The sequence below is a fragment of the Solea solea genome, chromosome 8 (assembly GCF_958295425.1).
Source record: "Solea solea chromosome 8, fSolSol10.1, whole genome shotgun sequence".
Lineage (NCBI taxonomy): Eukaryota > Metazoa > Chordata > Actinopteri > Pleuronectiformes > Soleidae > Solea > Solea solea.
The window spans coordinates 13,358,285-13,381,407 of NC_081141.1; the positions used below are offsets into that span (position 1 = coordinate 13,358,285).

General features: G+C 41.1%; 1 protein-coding gene across 3 annotated transcripts in view; it reads right to left on the minus strand.

Moving 5' to 3' along the window:
- Positions 1-23,123, minus strand: part of adamts3 (ADAM metallopeptidase with thrombospondin type 1 motif, 3) — a 129,465-nt gene that overhangs the window by 50,869 nt on the left and 55,473 nt on the right. For all 3 annotated transcript variants that reach the window (XM_058636804.1, XM_058636803.1, XM_058636802.1), the window contains exons 5-7: positions 21,275-21,471; positions 8,982-9,065; positions 7,824-7,980 (exon numbers count right to left, since the gene is read on the minus strand). In XM_058636804.1, the coding sequence (XP_058492787.1) occupies positions 7,824-7,980; positions 8,982-9,065; positions 21,275-21,471 (438 nt within the window). The remainder of the gene's footprint in view (positions 1-7,823; positions 7,981-8,981; positions 9,066-21,274; positions 21,472-23,123) is intronic.

Here is a 23,123-nt window from a genome sequence, read left to right on the forward strand (position 1 = left end):
TTGTCTGATCCTGTGGTTTGATGGATTATTTTTGTTTTTTATGGAAGACATAACCTGCATTTCCATCCCATCTTTACCATCTAATGTTCGTATCAACGTTATCGTCAGTTCACTGCCCGTGGTGGAAGATGTGGTTTGCTTGTTTTTCTTTCCCAGTCTGTAAAAATGACTCAATTTCAAAACATGTCACACTCAAACAGAGACGTGTAATGAAATCTTGCAGCACGGCTCTACGTTTATCAAAATCTAGCTATGGCGTTGTGTGTTATTTATATTGTAGCTATTGTTTTCTTAAAACTGTATGGAAATGTAGTGTCAAGTCATATTTCTTACTTTTGAGAAATAACTGTTGTGCTCAGAAATGAATCACTGAGTACATTTTAATAGACACTGACAACCTGGTTATTGTCATTATTCTGAACAAGGCATTCAGATTACCATGTTTACAGGAGCTAGTGAAAGAATATTCCATTCGTATTCCTGTTGACACAGCTTGTGTCTCACATCGATATGATGTCCACTGCTGCTGTGAAAACTCAAACTGTGATATGAGAGTGTAATGTGAACGTGGGATCACACTACAAAAAAAAAAGGCAAAACAAACTGTTTTGTTTGTTGTGCAAGGATTCAACATGGTGCAATCACAAGGCAATGAATTCCAATGCAACAAAAAAGGGTCAGGGAAGACATGTGGAAAATTGAAGCAAAGGAAACATTTAATTAATTAAATAAATAAATAAATAAATAAATAAATACATACATAAATAAATAAATAAATAAATAAATAACTGTGTCATGGGCCTACATTACGGTGATTAACCAGAAGCAAATTAAGAAGAAAGCCAATAGGCCTGCGAGATGTTGCCATTAGCGCAACCATTATCAGTGGCATCATAAGATTATTCTCAAAATGGACATTGCAAGCGAGTCAAATTAAATACATGTATATATATATATATATATATATATATATATAATACCTGAGAAACAAATACTAACCTAGCCACTTGGGGGCCACACATCCATTGTACTCCTTGAAATGGTCCCAAGTCCAAATAAATGGGAAGGGCATCCAGCATAAAACCTTTGCCACATCAAACTGCTGAAAACAGTACTGACATACCAGATCTGTCGAGGTCTGGGTTAACAACCCCCGCCTTCAGTGCTATTAACCAACAGGTTGCTGAGGGTACTTGTGCTACTCTTAGCTGAAGGCATGCTAATGTGTGAGGTGAGAGTTGGGACTTTAAATGTAGGGACTATGTCCAGTAAGGGGAGAGTGATGGCTGATATGGTGGAGAGAAAAAAAGGAGGATATGTTGTGTGTGCAGGAGCAGAGAACCAGGTGGAAGGGGAGCAAGGCCAAGAGCATCAGACGCGCATTCAAACTGTTCTGCCATGGTTTGGATAGAAAGCGAAATGGGGTTGACAAGAGTGTCCCCTCCAGAGTTGACTGGAGCAGACGTCAAAGGGCATGTTGGTGAAGGGAACAGAGGCGACGAGGAGGACGTTGGATAGGTATGGAGTTCAGGAGAAATGTGGAAGGACAGATGGTCGAAACGTGGTGGTGTAACAAGGACCTACAGGAAAATATCCAAAGGGAAAAAGATGGCAAAGAAAAAGTGGGACAGCCAGGAAAAGTAAGACAGTAGGAAGGAGTTCAAAGAGAGAGAGAGAGGTGGCAAAGGCAAAGGAAAAGGCTTATAATGAGTTGTATGAGAGACTGGACACCAAGGAAAGAGACGAGGACTTGTATCAATTGGCTAGACAGAGAGCTGTAGCAGGTTCGAGTGATTAAGGACAGAAATAGAAATGTTCTGACAAGTGAAAATAGGGTGTTGAGAACATGGAAGGAAAATGAGAGAGAGAGAGAGGACAGATGGAGGCGAGATGGTGCCTCAGGAAGTGCAGACGATTAGTATGGACGATGTGAGGGCAGCTATGAAGAGGATGAAGGGTGGGAAGGCAGTTGGTCCAGATGGAGTTGTATTGTGTCTTTGAGGATCTAGAGAAAGCTTATGATGGGGTGCCAAGAGAGGAACTGTGGTACTGCATGAGGAAGTCCGGAGTGGCAGAGAAACGTGTCAGGGTGGTGCAGGATGGGATAAAGGTGGAATTACATCAGGGATCAGCTCTGAGCCCCTTCTTGTTTGCAGTGGTGACGGACAGGTTGACAGATAAGGTCAGGCAGGGGTCTGTGCTGTTGTTTGTGGAGGATATTTGTAATCTGTAGTGAGAGTAGTGGACAGGTGGAAGAAGAGAGCCTGGAGAGGTGGAGGTATGCACCGGAGAGAAGAGGAACGGAGGTTAGTAGGAGCAAGACAGAATACCTGTGTGTGATTAACAGTGAGACAATCATCCAAAGCAGTGGACAGTGCACACGAGAGGTGAAGAAGAGATTGCAGGCAGGGTGGAGTGGGTGGAGATGAGTGTCAGGGGTGATGTGTGATAGAAGGATAGCAACAAAAGTAAAAGGGAAGGTCTACAAGACGGGAGTGAGACCTCCTGTGGTCTTAAAGATAGGAGGCAGAACTGGAGGTGTCAGAGACACGATGGACAGGATTAGAAATGTGCATTATGAGAGCTCAGGTTCAATGGTTTGGAAATAAAGCAAGAGAGTCAAGGTTGAGATGGTTAGCGATTATATTGGACAGAGGATGTTGGCGATGGAGGTTCGTGGTTCATGTTGTGAAGCAGGACATTTGGTGTGACAGGAGGTGAGCGATGGAGGCAGGTGATCAGCTAAAGGGAGAAGCCCAAAGACCAAGAGACACAAATACTGTCAAATGCACGTATCCTAACCAAGAAGTTGGGTGGAAACTTTGAGCTGCGATAAAGAACTTCGTATTGTAAGGATGAAGAATGAGAAAATGATGAAATTGAGAAGATACGACGAGGATGAGAAGAACTGTGATTAAGCATTACACCTCTCAGTGTAAAGCCTGCTGGGAAAGATTAGAATACGATTTATACTCGGGCTAATTTTTCAAATTAAAAAGGCTATTTGAGACAATGCAGTTAGCATTGAAAGGCTGCCATTTAATTGGACTTTTTCATTATTCATATTCAAGTTAAAAGTGAATGTAACACATTTTAGAATCAGTTCACATCCTTCCAATACAGCATAGAATAAATCTGTGTCAATGAATATTGAACTATACCTTTGAAATATTGAACTGATTGATTATTATAAATGATACTGGAAATAATATTACACATTAAGATATACATATATATATAGATATACATATCTATATATATACACTGTACATTTCGTTCTATGCAGGAGAGAGGGATTTCATATTTTTTTGTCCCGAATTAAATGGTCTGTAGCACATGACGCAAGTACAGTGAGTTGCAAAGTGGTTGTATTTAGGGTGTGAAATATTGGTAGGTATGTTTGGGCATAACATCAATCAAGCCATTCCGATTTTGCTCCTTATTCTCTTTAAAAGCCAGGTGCACCTGTGCTTGGCACATTCAACGCAGGAGTGAATGATTCCCTGTCGAGGAGACGGGTCTGCTCATTCCCCTTCTCAGTGGGTCAGTGGGTCTGTTTGGGCAGCGACCAATGAGGGCAGATGTGAGAGACAGGATGGAAAAAAAAAAAAAAAAATGCAGAATAAAAGCTGAAAAAAAGCAGTGTTTAAAAGAGAAAATGTGGCAAAGTCAGGTTTGAAGTCAAGAACAAGCACCAGAAGTTGATGGTGATCAGACAGACAGTCTCACGTGATGTGCGGCTGCGATACATATAATTGTGGCGTTACATGTAGTGTAAATGTGCTGTTTAAAGACACACATAAATACTGCGCCTGAAGATAGACACGCGGCGACAATGTGCCTGATCTCTCCTCATTTTAAGAACAACACTGAGGAGGCAAGTGCACTGGCTGCCGCCTGCACATAACAATGACAACTATGTCGAGTGGAAACCAGCAATGACAATTGAGCAGCGCAGTGCACCACTTCTCACCGTGTGTAAGATGGTTTTAAATATACAACTAGTGGGAACCTGGCAGTAAAACTGTATGAAAGCAGAAGCTAAAAAAATAAATAAAAGCAAGCTAAAGGCTTTCGATGTTCTCATCCACAAAATACCACCATTAGATTTGTTGTTTAAGCAATGTTATCATTTCTCAATCATGTGGGAACCCTAATCTGAGAAGTGTATCACGCCAGGTTTGTTCAAGACATGCTTCGGAGTTAACACTTACATATAAGACCAACTTTCAGTGGTCATTCCAATCCAAATGCCAGTGGTCACAAGAATTTGACAGACAGATAAAAACAATAAAAGCTGGCAGTGCCCTTTGCTCAGTACTGTACCAGACTTGTTTTCACCCTGTACAGGTTAAATGTTTGAATGCAACTTCAGTGATCTGCTCCTGGAACACACTGGATTGCCTAGTTCCACACACAACAGTTTTTTCTCTGTGCCAGACATACTGCATTTCTCATTTTGGTATTCCACTCCTATCAGCCATTCACAAACAACGTGACAAACGAAGTGAAAATGAATGATAAAAGGTTTTGTCTGTATGGAAAGTATAGCAACATGTTATTTCCACATACATTATGCAGACAGGCAATTATTGCTAATGATGCATGCAGGAGCAGCGAGGGAAGTGTCCCTCAAACCCGTCATTGTGTTGCTCTCAGGATGACACCAAAGCTGCTCAGTATGGATGCATCTGTAACTCTGAACACAGAGTTGATATCTGGCAAGCAAGAAACAACTGAAATAAAGTGGAAACAGAAACACTGTTCAGGGTTTTATGTTTTAGTGTCTGTTTGTGTTGATCCAGTAAAACGATAAAGAACCATTTTAATTCATTAATAAATATATTTTGCTTTCAAAAACACAGAGTCGCCCCCAAAACAGTAATAAATAGTATCACCACCCTGCTGTGTTGCTAAACCCTTATCCAGAAAGTCAATAACATGAGTGTGATGACATGCAATTATGGTCCGTTAAGTTCTGACTCACTGTGTCTGATGCTTGGTGCTGATTTTTCACTGAAAACAACAGGCTGCTGCAGACAACACGGATTCAATGAGAGCGTTGTAGAGGAACTAGAACAGCAACATTTTACATTTAAAATAACAAAAGGAGCAGTTTTCAGTAGATTAGATTATAAAGTAATTTAAACTAGGGGGACAAAGTTTACACATTGTTTTTTTTATTATGATATTGATGATAATAAGGTTCACAATGATCATTTATTGAGCTATTATGATTGAATTTTGCTCCGGAGTGAAAGAACTATGGTTTTAAACTAATTCCTGGACTTAAAACAACTCTGAATGAATGGTTGCTTGTCTCCGAGTGTCGGCCCCGCCACGGACCAGTCCAGGGTGTACCCCACCATTTGCTCAATGTCAGCAGGGATTGGCTCCCGCTCCTCATAACCCTCATGTGGAGGATAAAGACAATGAATGAATGAATGAATGAATGAATGAATGAGAGCAGCTCTAGTTCAGCCGGTCCAGGTTTTATGATCATGCACGCTCTCAAATTTCAGAGCACGCTGCAAGGTCACACTTTTTAGTCCCAGCTGCTCACACTCTTTTTAACTTTATACCTGAACAGGCTGAATGGGGCTGTAGGTTACGGCTCCAGGAAGAAAAGATTAGCTTTTTCTTGTGATCCAGATATGGAACAATTTTTAAATTTGCTAGTTAGCAGAGTGTGTTGACACTGAAAGACAAAACAAAATGGCCTATGCACTTACTGAGGGCTTTTTCCTCGTTGCTCCCTATGCTACCCAATTAAAGAGCTCAACTTTGGGCTTCGGGAGTAAACTGTCATAAACTCAGGTAGCCTGCAAGTTTTAATGACCTGTCATGGCAAGTTCAGAAGCATCCCATCTGAAAAGTGTCAAAGCGAAGGCCCTTGCAAGTGCAAGCGATTTGACCTAATGAGCTGGTTGGACGGGTTCTCTGTGGTAACACCACTTGAAATAATGAATCTGGACAAATAATCCACGGATTTCATATGACTAACATTGCAGTGACTAGGGCTGTCAATAGACATTTTTTTCTACTAAATAATCTCACATTTCGAAATTCATTCCTCTAGATTAATCGCGATTAAAGGTTTGCTTTTCTTCTAATGCCTAAATTACTGAGTAATCAGACAGTGTGCTTTTCAGACACCATTGTTTAATTGCATCTTTGTTTTTAAACACAGACCTATGTGATTTCAAAGAGACTCAGGCCTATCAAGTGCCAACCAGGTCATCTTAAAATAAACGCTCAACACGGTTGACTGCCATCCTGTATGCAACAACAACACACCACACGGTGGCCCTGAAGTGTGAAATCAACAACACAAATAGGTAAACACTAACATTAACTAAAACACAACCACATTAACATACAACACACAACCCCAAAGGCAGAAAACACAACCACATTAACCTGAACACAACCACATTCCACACAACCACATTCCACATTAACCTGAACACAACCACATTAACTGCAATGGAAAAGGTAGGTGCTGTCAAACAAGGATTGTCACTGATTGGACTTTTAACCGGAAGTAAAGCGCCGGTTTCAGTTAATTAGCGGAGATTGGCACAGCAGCACCCCCGCGACACCTCATGTGGAGGATAAAGGGTAGAAAATGGGAGGGATGGAGGGTTTCAAGTTGGATATTCAACTGATATTTGTGCTCCACCTCCTTTTACCCGGTGTTTGCTGCACGAGGGTGGTGGTCTCTCCTCTCGTTTTACTGATTTAAATTATTTTATCCCGTTAATCTCGGCCGTAACAACACACTGTGAGTTTATAGTATTTTTTCTGAAAAAGCCACTGCCCTTTGCTTCCATTATTTCATATCTTTTGGTATCTCCAATCCAATCTTTCTTGGGGAGATGGAGGTGGAGTGCTCAACATTCTGTCAAGGTAAGCAGGCGGTGACTCACGGTGACTCACCAGCATGGCGGCACTCACTGATCCGCGTTGTTCAGTGTAGTAAAGTATCTGTGATGGATCGACAGCAGGACCACCACACGCTGTGCCATGATAAGTCAGTATTCACATGATAGTTAAATAGAAGATGACATACTGATAGCATGCTCCATGTGCCCACGCATTAGGAAAGCATTTGGGTTGGATGTTTTTGTGACACATTCATTATTGGATGATAATAAAAGAAAGCTGCTGTGGAGAAAAAAAAAGCCCAATGTGATTCCAGCATATCCAGGTTTGAACAGAATAGAAGAGAAGTTTCGGGGTTTTGGAGTGTTATCCTTGAACGAGCAGAAGCAACGTTTGTGCTTCACAACTGAGGTGAGAGAAACGCAGTTTCACTTCAATGCTCTTCGTCAAGAGTTGATGTTTTTTTTGGAATCAAACAAAGGCTCTGTGGCTCCACTTTGAGCAACTGGGGCAATGCAATTTTTTTGGAGCTGCATATGAAGTGCGTGCCAAGGTGAATCCGAACAGAATTCACAGGTGACAGTCGTGTCTGAACTAGGGACACCCATTTTAGGCAAGAGAGAGAGCGAGTTCTAAAATAATGACGTTTTCATCTTCTAGCTTTTTGACGCATTTTCTGCATGGCACCACATCTTTTTGTTTATTCCAGACACCGGTGCAAACAACGGAATTTCTTTTTTAAGACAACATTTTCACAAATTGTTAGTAATATTTAAATGACTTCATAAAACCTTTGAAAATATGCTCAAGCCTAGTCTGAAACTTTCCTGAAAAAAACTTTAGTTTCGACTGCTGTGTTTGATGACCTTGTATAACGATCTTGAGATTAGTCATACTCGTCAGGGAACCTCATTTGGACCACGCCTGTGCGTCCTTACCCTGCATTCCTGTGGGGCCGAAACCTTGGCGAGTGAGGAAGATTGCATGGTCATGGTGTTCAGCGTGATCAGGGTCGCCTTTTTGTTGCACAAACGCCCAGCGGCACACGTTCTCCAGGCTCCGTGACGGGTTGCCTCTTTCAATGAGGCTGATGGACTGACAGGCCGGAGAAAGAGAGAGTGAGAGAGAGAGAGAGAGATGCACACATTAGTATTCTGTCAGAAGTCTAAAACTGCATAGATTGGACATGTGACCTGCAGGGAGCCTAAATGATTTTCCGCTCTGACACTCAAAAGCAAAATTCCTGCCAAGAATACATCACAATTATGTCATTTATAGTTTGCATATTATACGCCATGTAAGAGTGCATTTCTACAGCATGTGACACAGAAAGCGAGAGTGGCTGACCCCTGCAATCTGCATATATTTTCTTCCCTAGTTAGCATCTCTGATCCATTATTAATGGCTTTTGATGTGTTTCTAGCATGTTCTGTGAGGATGGATGAACCACATCTGTGGCACATTATGTGTTATGTGCTGCAGACAGGAAACAAGAGAGAATAAAATTGTGATTCAGTTCATACTGAATTCTGGTAACTGAAACTTCTGAGGACAATAGATAAAAGCTGCCGGGGTTATACTTGCTGCATCTCAACTCGTCCACAGAGACTTCAGAGGGTGTCTGTTCTTTACTTGGCTAACCAGTTCGACTAAATACTGTTGTAGTTTTTCTTATTGAAGTTCTTATGTACTTTTACAATTGTTATTAATTAAACATAACCATCCATCCATCCATCTTCTAGCGCTTTATCCTCCATGCAAGGGTCGTGGGGGCGAAAGGCGGCGTACACCCTGGACATATCGCCAATCCAGCACAGGGCCACATGGAGACAAACAACCATCCACTCTCACACTCACGATCAATTTAGAGTGTCCAATTTTAAACATAACCAATAATGAACATAAGCACTAGTAGTTGCTGCTACTCTGAGGGCTGGCTTGGCATTAGGAAGCCAGTTGACTTCACTGTGATATGATCAAACCTGGAACCGTGCAGAGAAGCATTTACTTGCACACACCAACACATTGCAGTAAAGGGTGTGAACTCTTTCCTGAGTTTGCACTTTTGCTGCAAAACAAGGCAGATAAAAGCTCACCTTGGCATAACCCAGCATGATCATCCTCACCAGGACCACATTGATGTGTACTCCCAGTGACTCGTCGTGGTAAATTTCATTCACCTGAGAAGAGGAGGGAGATGTTATCAATCACAGCTCTTTCAATACCTCACACAAACACCATTTTCAATCAGTGATTTGCACTCCTATCTTTGGTTTCCACTCATCAGGAAAGGAGGGTGCGAGCAACAAACCATTTCTCAAGTCTTTGCGTGAATGACTGTAATCACAGTCCTGTGCAATCACTATTTTGTGGTATTCTGAGAGCTAGTGAATACAGGACGGATGGAGGACTGTTCTATAATCATCTTTTTTTCCTCATAGCCATGACCACTATGCAAGAATCCAAGGAAAACGAGGGTATTTGTGACGGCATAAACACCAAGGTTGAATTTGCATCATGGGACTAGTTCAATAGTACATTTATTGAGAGGAAATGAGCAGCTGCCAAATGTGATGGAGGATAACTGTGAAGGTCGTCCAAGTAAGGGCTGAACAATTTGGGGAAAACATCTAATTGCACATTTTTGGACAGGCATTGTGATTTGACTTGTCATGAATTTTTGATCAGAGCTGCATTTTCTAATCAGTCAGGGGGATCAAATTTCCCCTCCGGCGATCCGTGTTGCTCACTGTAAACAGATATCGGGGACATATTAAAAACACTGATGGATGTGCTGTTCAAATGATGCCATGTCCCCATATATGCCGTAGGATGATTATTACACCGTATTTGTGTGCCCTCATTTTTATTTTTATTCTATTTCCTTTTCCAAAATCAGTATTGATCTCATTGTACTATTCAAAAGAAAGATTCCCAAAATACACCATCACATTTCAGATATCATATCATATCATATCAGACAGACGGACAGACAGTATCCAGTAGCTCACATCCACAATTTACACAAAAACATACACTCATAATTAAAGTCACTGATCGGCAACCCTAAAGTCTCAACAAAAAGCATGTACAAATAAATAAGTAGATCAATGGAGGGGGGGAGTGCCAAGAATGTCTGTCTTTGGCTGACATCTGCAGAGACAAAAGACCTCTTGCACTATTGGATGAGCCTCCCACTGCAGCTGCTTCTCAGCCTGGATGCTTTACAGAGGGTTATTGGCATTATTAAATCATGTTAGATTACATTATATTAAAACAATGGCAACATGCCCCTTTATTGACTGACCTTTAAAGGGCTCAGTATGACACGTGTGGTTAATATCACTCCTTCTTTAGAGCGGCCGTTTTAGCACTTGCTAACTGACCATAAAGAATGTACCAATTGAATCACTGACGAGATCAACATCCGGGTCCAGGTCTCTCTCAGGATCTCATTAGCAGCCAAGGGTATCGGGACTGAAGCAACAGGCAGCATCACAGCAGGTCTTTTTGGACCTGTGATTCCTCCCTGAGTTTGGAAAATATTCCGGCAGCATAAGTCCTGAGAGCAATGCTTTCATCTAATGAAGTGTCTGTTGTTACCACTGCACTGAAGTGAGTGAAACAGAACAAAACAGCGAGATGAGCCCGCTGCTCCGAGGCTACAATCAGCCTGAGCACAAACCAAGCTGCTCATGTCTCGTTTCAGGAAAGAAAGAAAAAAAATGCTGCTGACCCTGAGCTTGCACCTGCCGGCAGAGCCGTGAGCCACTGCTTCAGGCTGAGCTAAAACAAAGCCACGTCTTTCTACCACGAACGCTGATCTCCTCACTCACAGTCTGGTCAAAACGAGGCAGTGAGCACTACAGCAACTGCACTTAACTTCAAATATGTACAGTGAGGTTTTACTTCCATTTTTACTGTACTGTATGATTCAAAGACGTGATGGTCAGGTGCAAAAGATAACATGTTTCTTGCCCTGTGCCACTACCGGATCACCTATAGTGTAAAAAGGAAATGACTCAAAAATAAGAATATGAATAAGAGATGAATGTGTTGTGCAGTTTTAATAACTCTCTGCACACATCTATGCTCTGCCTGTGTGCTGTTGCCATACCACAGTGGTGCTTGTGAGGATTGTTGTGGATATTCTTTGTAAAGAAAGGTCATTCTGCACAGAATGTTCTCTTTTGAGCTTTCATGATCAGCTGGGGTACATGGTGTGTCAATGCGAAGTCCTCACTGATGTGGACACTGAGGAACGTGTACTTCTACTGTGGACTCACTAATGTAAAGTGATAAATGGGGATGTCGACTCCTTTTCCCTCCTCAGGTCTATCACTATCGCCTATCCAGTTAGTGGCTTTTAGTGGTTTTAATGGCTCCTAGTATGATCCCAGTAGGATACTGGGTTTTTCTTGGGTACTGGAGTGATGGAGGTAGTTTTGAAACAACTACTGTGGCTTGAGAGAGAGACAGGTTAAATATGGTTAATTATAAGACATCAGCAACTTCTGCAGCTGACACCTTGAGGACATGTCCTTGAGACCTGGTTTTCCTCAGAAAAATGTTTTGCATACGTCCATGATGATGCAATGGGTGGTCATATGATCCATGTGTGTAGGTAGGAGGGGTCTGTGGGCTTTTTGGTTGCTTAAAGTGAGCGTACGGTGTGTCAAGGTTGTAGAGATGTTCCGATACCATTTTTTCCCTCCCGATACTTGTGCTGTGGGTATCGGCCGATACAGAGTACCGATACCGATACCAGTGTGTTATAAAAAAAAAATATCATACTACGCCTGCATGACTGTGATATGATTATCATTGGTGGTAAGGTTTGGCTCAGGTTAAACCCTCTGTAAAACATGAACGAATACAGCAAATGGACACCATTTATTTTTACCAGTGATATGTTATTTCGTTTTTCAGCTTGTACGTTTGTTTTGACTCTGGTCCAAACACCGCAGCACTGGCAGAGCTTCATGTTTCCATGACGACTGACCGGGAAAGGACGCGCGTGACATCATTTTTACATGACTCCAGATTGTTAAAATGAGTCTCTAAAGTAACGCTAAACTTTAAAAACAGAGGCATACATACGCAGGACACAGGTACGCTGGTTAGTTGTAGCGCTGCTCTTTTCGTTTAATAAACGGACCACTCCAGTTCGACTGTAGGCGCGGAGCTAATGCAGCTAACAACGCTAACAGAGCTAACTGGTAAATACTGCCAAACCGCCGACATGATGACGTTAGCTCCTTGTCTACAGGTGTCGGGTGATCAGTTCTTCTTCACACCTCTAAAACAGCACAGCGCAACTGTTTCAAGAGCAGCGAAGAAGAACCGTGTCAGAGCTAACGGAGCTCTAATAAATTACGTGGTATCGGATCGGTGCATGGACTCCAGTACTCGCTGATACCGATGCCCACATTTTCGGCAGTATCGGAGGCATTTCCGATACTGGTATTGGAATCGGAACAACTCTACCGGTAAGGAGGTGTTATTATTTGTGAGTGGCATTTTTTTTGGCTGCTGAAGTCAGCCCCATTGTCCAGGAGTCAGCTACTGAGTGGAAATCGTGAAGCCTCTGTCTGTACTGTCTCTTGACCTGTTTGACAGTCTTCCTGAGTCTGCAGGCACTGAAGCGAATATGCAGCAGGTGTTGTAGCTCTTGATCTATCCTGGGTTTCTGTGTCGGTACTGATGTAGACACATGCTGCATACTCCTCTGTGTCTGTTCCAGAGCCCTCATACAGTACGTGGATGCAGCCTGAAACATTCCCCTGTGAGTGCCAGCAAAATAATCGTGTAGTATGAGCTCAGTTCCAGATAAGAATCCCAAAATGGTCTTGTTAAGCGGGGCATCATGTTTAAGTCACTGCCTGTAGGCTGGATACAGGAATAAGGAGATGTGGTCTGAGTGCCTGAAGTGGGGACGAGGGACAGTTTTGTCAGCATTGCATACGGTTGTATTACTTGTGTTTGAACATGTTGTACCCACGCGTTTCTTTTACTACGAGTGCTGTTTCCTTTGTTGAATTGCCTGCTAGCGGCACTGCCTGTCTTTAAAACTGCTTTACTGAGCACATTTGCTGCCGTGCGTCTGCTCCACTAGAGCCTACAGTGAGCCGACGATCACGTGCAGAGACTTATTCTTCCAGATCTTCAAAGCTGCAGACTGACTGACCCCCACCTGCGCCCGTCTGTGGGATTTGAGACAATCACTGCCTCGTACTGAAAATGTGAGAAAGTCTCTGGATCATTTGCGCACGTAAATGGTGACAAGTGTTTGTTGAAAAAGACGCTGTGTGAATTTACTCTCTAACCTTGTTTTATTGAATTGTCTGTAAACTCAATAAAAAAAAAAAAGCAGACTCATTTAAAGGCAAACCCCTCAGGGGTGGTGCCCCAAAATTGTTCCCCAGAACTTCCCTAAATGTTCCTTAACATTCTAAATGAATCACCAATAATTAATTATTAATTATTACAATCAGATTATGATTTAATCAAGAAAAGCATCACATGCTACAATTTCTATTTGTATGAAAAGTGCTAGATATATACAATCTGAATCTAAAGAAGAATTCATTGCTCATCCATCTAATCTAAGCAGTAAACATGCACATGAGACTCACTGATTCTGTAAATTAGCAAATTGTTGGGTTTGCTGGGAGCCACATTTTCAAATGCTTCACAGACTTTTTAATATCCATTTAACCCATTAAGCTTAATTCTAGCAAATCCCAAATTAAGGCCTCTGCAAAGCCAAACTCTTGCACTTACTGATCTCCTAGCTCAACAACTTATCCCGCCAAACTGGAATTTAACCACTTCACCGTCTTATGGTGAATGAATGTAGGCCATTTTGTAATGTTCGCAACATAGCCTACATTTTCTGCATCATGATAATGTGATCTAATAGAATACAGTTGTGATACAGTTTTATAGATCTAGTATATGTAACACTAACCTATATTGGAAATATAAGACAAGTTGGAAACTTGTAGTACTGGTATTTCAGTTTACATAATATTTACATATAACTTGTTGTAATACCTACATGTCTCCAACAGAGGTCCATAAAATGCATTTCTTTATGTCTCATTAGGAACAGTCACTAATGAAGCAGTGTGAAGCCAGATTCTGTAGATATCACATCACTGGTGTGTGGGTGGTTTAATTTATTTTTCCTGAATTGGATTCAGTTTAGTTTTGTTTTGGAGAAATTCATAAATACGAGAAAAAACAATTAGAATTCTTTCAAAAAACTTGCTATTTACTTGTTATTTATTGGGTAATTAACAATTAACTGAATTCACCTTTTATACCCAAATTTGACTCACTGGGCTTCTCGGAGAAGTCAGAAATGAATCAAGCTCAACATTCAACAGCTAAAATGAATCTTTCTGTTCAGGAATGCAAGTAAATAACAATGTGCTTCACAATTTTTCAGTTTTTTTTGGTGTCAAACAGTAAATTTGAAAATTCATTTTGGTTAAAGAACTTGATAATTACAAATGCTGTTAATTTAGGGGAGCTGTGGCTTTGAGTGGTGGTCTAATACATTTGTTTAAGCACTACATTACAATTGTCATCTTGACCAAACGAAAAAAAATACTCTTCACCAGCTCTAATACGTTGCCTGCTGATACACTAATATGGTTCTGAGGTGTCATTTCTTAAAGACAGCAAACTTGCATAGGGCACACCCACCTTTTCTTTTAAGCTTTTCTGGCGACTGGACTGGAAGCACGACTAATAGCTTCTACAGTATCTGCACACCAAACTGCAGCTGCAACAACCTTTTTTTCGATGGATGAGCAGATATGATATTCAGTACAGGAGCTGGTTCAGCTCAGGGCAAAATCATTAGATAGGATATGAGTAAAAGTAAAACATGATCTGCTTTAGTAAACACAGACAACATGTTGTAAAGAGGAGATGTGGATGTGAATGAGTGCTAGCCACAAATGTCTGGTACACGGTTGAAGCATGTTTGTGTTTAAAAGGAAATATTCTTAATAACAGCTATATCAAAAGACTGAAAGCTACAAGGCACAAATACCCATCCCACAAAACCTGTGTCAAAAATTATTTACTCATAAACTGTGTCAAAATAATATGCTTAGAATTTAAATAAAGGCATGGATTTGACTAAAATCAGAGCATGGCTGAATGTACAAGGGACTGATCCATTTTTATCAGGAGAAAGAGACAGAGAAAACACAGAGGGTAGTTGCTGCAGTGGTGGCTCATATTGCAGATTTGATCAAAACAAACGATAAAATATAGCTATGGAGTCTGACAATGGTGATAAGTATAAAGCCTGTGCCCATACACTTTGATGGAGGATGTGTCAGTGAAATAAGGGACTATATTTTAAATTCATATCCACTCTAGCAGAGGAGCTAATGTAATGCCGGAGCAGGACAAAATAATAGTGATGTTGTAACTAAAGTTTAGCAGGTGGAACTTTTGGTCTTGCGGTAAACCCAGACTCATTTTAGTGAAGTACCACAACACACTCTACACTGGTGACAAGGTTTGGATAATGGAGATGTTTCTAAAAGGGGCAAAAAGAATAATGTGTCATGTTCCAGAACCTAACAACAACAGCCCAGGTCATTTCTTCCTACAAAGGGAGGCCCAACAGAAAAATGTTGAGAACCACTGCTCTTGCTGAACCAAAAACTATGCTCGGTCATAAAAAAGGGACGTAAGTTCAAGTGATGCTCGTGATGCAGTTTATTAAAATGTAATAAATTACGTCACGAGCATCACCTCTCTACAGGAAGGGACGGCGCAGACTCTATGTCTTGGGGACTGAGGTCTTTGGAGTGCAGGTGGCGCTCTTCAAAACCGTCTATGACTCTGTGGTTGCATCAGCCAGAGGGCTGGACAGACCCCCCCCCTGGTGACTGATAGCCAAGTTATCTCCTCTGACTCGAAAACCTGTCCCATCCCCTGCAGAACACCATCAGAGTGCTGAGCTGCTCCTTCAGTGACAGACTGAGACTTCCTGAAAGAGCGCTATCGCAGGTAGTTCCTCCCTGCTGCTGTTAGACTGTACGACAAGCCCTGTACTCAGCAGACCACATGAAAAATCACCCAATGTTGAATCAGTAGTGTGTAACACCACCAGTGTAATAAATAATAATAAACTCATGCTGTATAAATTCTGGAAACTCACCGTCTATACTGCACATAATATTCTCTTTTTTATTACCTTACTATTTTATTAAAATGCACGCTTATGTAATGGAGTTAAGAAGTAGTGTGATTCCACTTGCCATGAAAAGAGAAAAGTCATCTTTCAACACGGAAACTTATTTGTCCTATGGTAATTAAATGCAGCACCCCTGTGGATTAGGGTAGTGCACCCCGGGGGGGTAACAGCAGTCGGACCTCGCTGTCTCCCTGGTATAGGTGCATGAACTATGAGCTCTGCCATTGTTTCATATTAATTCCGTTAATTTTAATATTAAGGGGTGGTTTAAGTTGTAATAGCAGTCATGTCAACGTCAAATACACGGGGGGCCAAAATAAAAAAAATGGTACAAGTGGAGGGCCGAGCTGGTTCAATGTTTATTAAAACTCGCAATTATTATATTACATATATATATATATATATATATATATACATATATAATATATTATATTATTGCACATATTGAACCAATACCAACCAATAACACAGCCTATATTGCACTTAACATTAATCATTAAATTAAATTAAGCAAAACATAAATAAAATCAGTTGCAATATTTTCTCAAGGCTCTTTCAGTAACAAATTGAAAACGTTTTTTCTTTTTAACAGGTAAACAGCAAAATGTAATTTTCCTTCAAAGCTCAAAGATTTCTTTTTAACTCTTCTACCTTCTGTAGCCTTTGTTCTGTGTTCATATTCTTGTATTTGTCTTTCTGTGCGTCTGTGTGTTTCGTTGTTTCATAGTGCCTTCTTAAGTTATATTCTTTCATAACAGACACGCTGTCTCCACACACAAGACACACAGGCTTTCCTTTTACTTCGGTAAACATGCATTCTGCCTCCCACCTGTCTTGAAACACCCTGTGTTCAGCGTCTACCTTTCTTTTTGCCATTTTGGGGGAGAGGTAAATGAAAATTGCCGGCGATGTTTAGTCCTCCACTGTAACTGTGCTGCTGCTCATGAAGAGAAGACGCGGGATCGCGCTCGCTTGCGGGCACTCGGTACGCGGCAATGCACTCGCAGTGCATCTTGGGATTTGTAGTATTATGGTGCTGCGGGCACATAATAATGCGGGCCGGTTTTAATAGTAATTCAATATCATCTCGCGGGCCAGAGATTACTCATTCACGGGCCGGATCTGGCCCGTGGGCCTTGACTCTGACATATGTGGCATATAGCTCCCGAACGGTCGAGCACGTCCTTTTTCATAAATAGTTAACGGTGTTTTCTTTTATTTTTGTTTACAAAATGACACGTTGTTAGCTTACTTGCACCTTCTTTTCATTTTACATTTACAGACATGTATGTGTGTGTGTGAGAGGAACCGGGGATTGACTGTATGATTTATCCCTCTGTCAGGTATACGCTCTGTGTGCATATTGTTCGAAATAAAAGGCAAGACTGCCAACTCGAAGGTTTACTTCGTCTGTTAAACTACACAACACAATGATAGAGTACAACGCCGCTACACTTATTATTTATTTCCTTTACTTTTGACCGTCTTTGGTGCTGTACCACTGGAAATCTCCCCAGTGTGGGACTGACAACTGATAAAGGACAACCTTATCTTATCTTTCATCATGTTTAACATGACCAGAGCTCACATGTCAAAGGAATACTTCACCGATTTGCATTTAGCTTTGGATTACTAGAGTAGGGGTAGTATTTTTGAAACATTTTGCTTCCAAACCTCAGTTTCCCCTGAGTTGAGAAATATCTTCATTCTTTTCTTGACCACCAGTGACACCCACGAGGTCCTGTTAGCATAACTGTTAGCAAAGATGGCGGACACTGTTAACATTCTGGGAACGAGGTCCTGCGTGTGGGCCTAAAAAGTGCGGAATTAGCGTCGCAGTTTCAAGCCTCGAACCAAGGCTCGGACCAAGTGACAAAAAAAAAGAATGAAGATATTTCTCGACTCAGTGGAAACTGAAGTTGGGAAGCACAATTATTCAAAAATACTACCCCTATTCTAGTAATACAAAGCTAAATGCAAATCAGTGAAGTACTCCTTTAAACTTCCACATTGGGGGACAGGGAGATATCTGTCTGTATTTAACTAATAATTAATTTGCCACTAATCTGTTAAACGATAAACTTGTCTGTGTGAAGAAAACTGGCCACATCTCTGTTTACCAGCAATACTTGCAGGCAGGAGGAGAAGATGAATGAGAGAAGAAGGACAGAGGATCATGCTCTCTACGCTTCACTTCATTCTCTATTTTGATCTCAGGAACATGTTCCTTCACATCACATGTTGTACATGGGTTTTTTTTCTCCCCCTCACTGGATGCTCCACATAAGAGACAAGACGGGAGGGTGAAAGGATAGATGGGTAAACAAGAAATGACAAGAAGAGGAGAGGAAAAAAATCAATGTATTTGGACAAAAAACAAACATGAAAAGACATGAGGGGAGTAAGGGTAGGAAGGGCAGAGGAGAGGAGACACATCAACTGGAAAACAGCTTCAATATCCCCCATAATATCATTGTTACCAGCCATCATAACCACTGACAGAGAATGAGTGACACAGATAGATAAAAACCACAAGGACAGATTAATCATTTGTGTCTATTTCCGGCGAACAGCCTGTTGCTGCAGACTGTAGACATTGCAATTCAACATCACGGCCACCAGGGCGCATTGGAGTATTTTAGTGTAAGTTATTTTAAGTTCCCTTACCTAGAGTCAAAACAAATTAAACACATGACTGACAGACACAAATTAGCTACCAATGTCTACCAGAGACAAACTGCCAACATCCTGTCAGCATTTAAATCTGGAGGCCTTCATCGACAGCACCTCATCTTAACAGAGGTGACAAACGAGCATGGATAACAATGTTTTTCCTTTGAGAGCATTCCATTTATCTAATTTATTTCAGTTTTTAATTCATCTCAACACAAAACTCAGACTATAAGAGGATTATGTTACCTATAATGGGTTTGTAAAGTTTAGTTTGGGTTCTCCAGTTTCCTCCCACAATCCAAAAACATGCAGATTTGGGGATTAAGCAAATTGGACACTCCTAGGTGTGAGTGTGAGAGTGGATGGTTGTTTGTCTCTATAATGTGGCCCTGTGATGGACCGGCGACCTGTCAGCTGACATCGGCACAGTGCCCTCGTGACCCTCAAGTGGAGGATAAAGTTTGTAAGGGTTCTAAATTCAAACCAACAATAAATAAAACAGTGCACTGTCACGATTAATAAACAGAGACAATTCTGTGCTTTACCACATCCTCATAAATGTTTCTGCATTGCAAAGGATAATCTCTTGATAATCTCTTGCAGTGTTAGTTGAGAAGGTTTTCGAAAGTCACAGAAAATGTGCAAATATTCATCCGGAATACAAAAAATTATTTTTTTTAAATCAGTAGATACAATGTCATCGACCCATTTCCAGTCCCTCGGGGGAGCCGTGATCATCAGCAGACGTGGTGCTGGAGAACAGCAGAAGCCGCTCTCTAAAGAGACCATCGGCTCCATCTGCATGTCGACGTTTCATTAGAGGAGCACCTTGGACTGCAGCCAGCTCACACTGGTGAATGTCTTCAGCCAGTGTGATGAGGCTTTTCAGCGATATCTATGCCCCCCTGAAGTGAACACTGCCAATGGAACTCCCAGAAGAACTGTTCTGATGAAATGACCTCCACTGCAGCCCAACGGCTGTACACAGAAGACCGAATGAGGCTGGTGATTAAAGTGCACTCCTTTGTCTTTGAACAGATGAAAGTAGAGGCTATTGGCATTTAGACAACTTAATAATGTGTACAAACATGCATTAGATTTCCAAGTGGCTAAACTCAGTAGATTAGTGGAAACAACAATGGGCCAAAGCAGTGAGGCTGTTGGAAATGCTGACAGATGAAGAGTCCGATAATGGTGAGTTACAAACTGTAAGTGTCTTGGCAGATTACAGGGAAGTGGATCCCTCCACTGTACTGCCTTTGTCCCACTAAATGCTTCATAGTGCCTCCATTCTTAAAAGATGTAGAGTAATATGATCAAACGCAAGTTTAATAGCTGTTTTCTTGTATAATTGTTCAGTATTTAGCGTATATATGGGCTGGGAACCTCCAAACATCAGACATAAGGAACATAGATAAAAGATTACCATGTGATATTAAAGGGATTAGGGACAACATGTTTTTGAGTGGCTGGTTGATGTGTGTTCAAGCCAAAGTTACAAACGTAACAGTTATCAGGTAGAACTTTATGTGACTTAAATATCTTTGTGTGAACAGTTGCGTACAGGGACACTGCCAATGTGTGAACCTGATGAGGATGAGAATAAAATTCACTTTCTGTTTTACTGCCCAAGTTAAGGATATAAGAAATCCTGCTTTTACTAAAAAATGTCCTCTATGTGTGCTGATTTGATTTAGTTGGATGACAATTACAAATGTGAGTTGTGCTACAGTGAATGAAGTTTCATTATAGCAGACTTAATTTGCCAGGCTTTGGAAAGCAGGCAATTTCTTTTTATTATTAGGAACTGAGCTATAAACATAATCTGTTTTGAATTACCAGCTTAATTATTGTTATAATCCTTTCTTCCTCATCCTCTCAATGAGCTACAATGTAATGATGTAATGATTTGTTAATGGACCGCTGCTACCTAACTTTTGGCGTTCTTCAGTGCATGACACAAAAATGAAATGAAATGAAATCATATCAAATCAAATTCAGTAGTTTCTGCTGCCTCTTCACAACAGCATTATGGAGAAATAGATTTTTCCGGTCATTGGGTCGAAAAATGATCACAGTTTCTGGGAAAATGTCTGACTTGTTTGCGGCACTCCGTTCACCAATAAGTTGCTAACCTTGTCTGCGTCCCTTAGGGTGCAGGGCAGGAGGAGTATAGTGTAATGAACTTATTTGCTTAAATCAGCCGCTGATGCTGGGAACAAGGTTGATGAAAAATGATGAGACAGTAAATGTGTCACAGAACCACAGCTACAAGCAGAAAATGCCGAAGGCTATAGTGGTATGGATTTGAAACCTACAGTACGTATTTTCCCCAAGGTCAAACTGCCTATTGTGCCTATGAACATGTCCATACCAGTAAAAGGTAAACAGGGACAATCATACATGCAACAACAAAGTCATGTCCTTCATGTCCCCACATGATTATTCAACGACTTTTACCTAACAAAAGAAAAAGTGTCGGTGACTTACTATATTCATCAGAGTGAGTAAGTAGTTCTGCACATGCTCCTTGCCATGAAATCGCACCACCGAGTCATCGACGCCGAGCAGGATCTCAATGTTGAAATCCTCTCCTCCGGCGTCTCGGCGGCGGCGGCGGCGGTGTATGGTTTGGTTGACCTGCCGGGCGACAGTGTTGAGAGTCCCAGGTACGTCCAACTGTGGTTCTGTGGAGAGATCAGGAAAAGGGCAATTCATTGTTTTTATTTGACTTTTGTTCAAAGCTGATTTGAATTAAAGTGAAAAACCATGATAAACTCACACTCATTCTTATACACACATCACACGGAAGTTTCTGTCTCCACCATTTGCATTTAAATTGCTTTTGTAACACAGTAGACGCCACACATAGTTTACATTTAAGGAATGCAGAGACTGTTAGAGGGTTTCAATCCGTATTAATTAGTGGATTAACTGTATTAATATTAACTGAAGCCTATTCTTCAGTGCAATCTTTTCTCTTTCTTATGCTATCTGATGTTAAAGGCAGAAGTTTGGATTTTTATTGCTGTCGACCAAAATGAATAATAAACTGGCTACAAGGTGCATAGGGTTACTTTAAAGGTGACATAGAATGCTTGTATCACACATATATGTTAGTTATGGAGGTCTACTTACATATATTAACTTGTTTTCATGATTAAAAACCTCCTAATCGCTGCAAACGAGCCGATCAAAATATCTCCTCACTGACGCTCTCGTCAGCCGCGCTGTTTCAGACCAAACAGTTGCTGTGATTGGCCAGCCAACGAGAGCTTTCCTACTGTCCTGTGATTGGCCAGGTACCTGGAAGTGACGTAATAGATAGGCCAGCTCTCAGATACACAGCTCCCCCTCTGGCACGGTGGATGCTCTGCATCTCAGCAGCTACAACGAGACTAGTTCTTCTTCTTCTTCTGCGGTTGAATGTACGCAACCGGATGTGCCCGGACTAGTGCCCGCACCGGGAGGCGCTACGGTGGTGAGGATTTCTGATGACGACATCAAATTAAGGAAGTGCCGATCCGCTTCGCAGAGCCCAGGAAAACAATACAACACTATTTTCTCAGCAGTGGCTGAACTGTTTGTTCTGAAACTTTAGGGTTTCATAAACGAGGTAATGACGCAGATACACACACAAACGCAGCGTTAATTGGAGCTTCCGCTCTATGTCACCTTCAAGGGTTTGCTTTTGTGGAGGTAGATAACAATCCAGTGTGCCTTCTTTGCCACAAAGATTTCAAGGTTGACTAGTCACCAGATTTATTTAATTACTTTGTTTTTATGATGTAATTGAGTTCATTTCTTAAACACATCGCTTGAAAAACAATTTTAAAAATACTTATTTGTTCTGTTACAAAGGAAGAAACCCTGCTAATATGCAAAGTAAGTGATTTACTGTAATGACAGTATAATGACAGTGTATTCTTTGACAATTAATTTGTCTCATGATGTTTGGCCTTATGCTGTTTACTGTCAATGAGGCAAATACAGAAAACAGCCACAGATACATCTATAAGATTAAGTATATTCAAATTAAAAAAAACCTAATTTATTTTATGAAGGTCTCATGAAATTGTCCTTGTACTGTAGTGCATTTCAAATATTTTGCTATTGGATATCACCTTAGCTAATTTATATGTGTTTTTATACTGAGATATTTACAGATGTGGCCTCCCACTGATTACCACCTACGATTCGTGCTACCACTGAGCTACTGTCTCTCACATGCAGGTAATAATGTGTTTAATGAACGGAACGATGGCAGACTAAAGCAACAGTCAAACAAGAACAAAGCAAAAGGGCGCTGAGTCTGAACTCATGTCAACTTAATAGACAA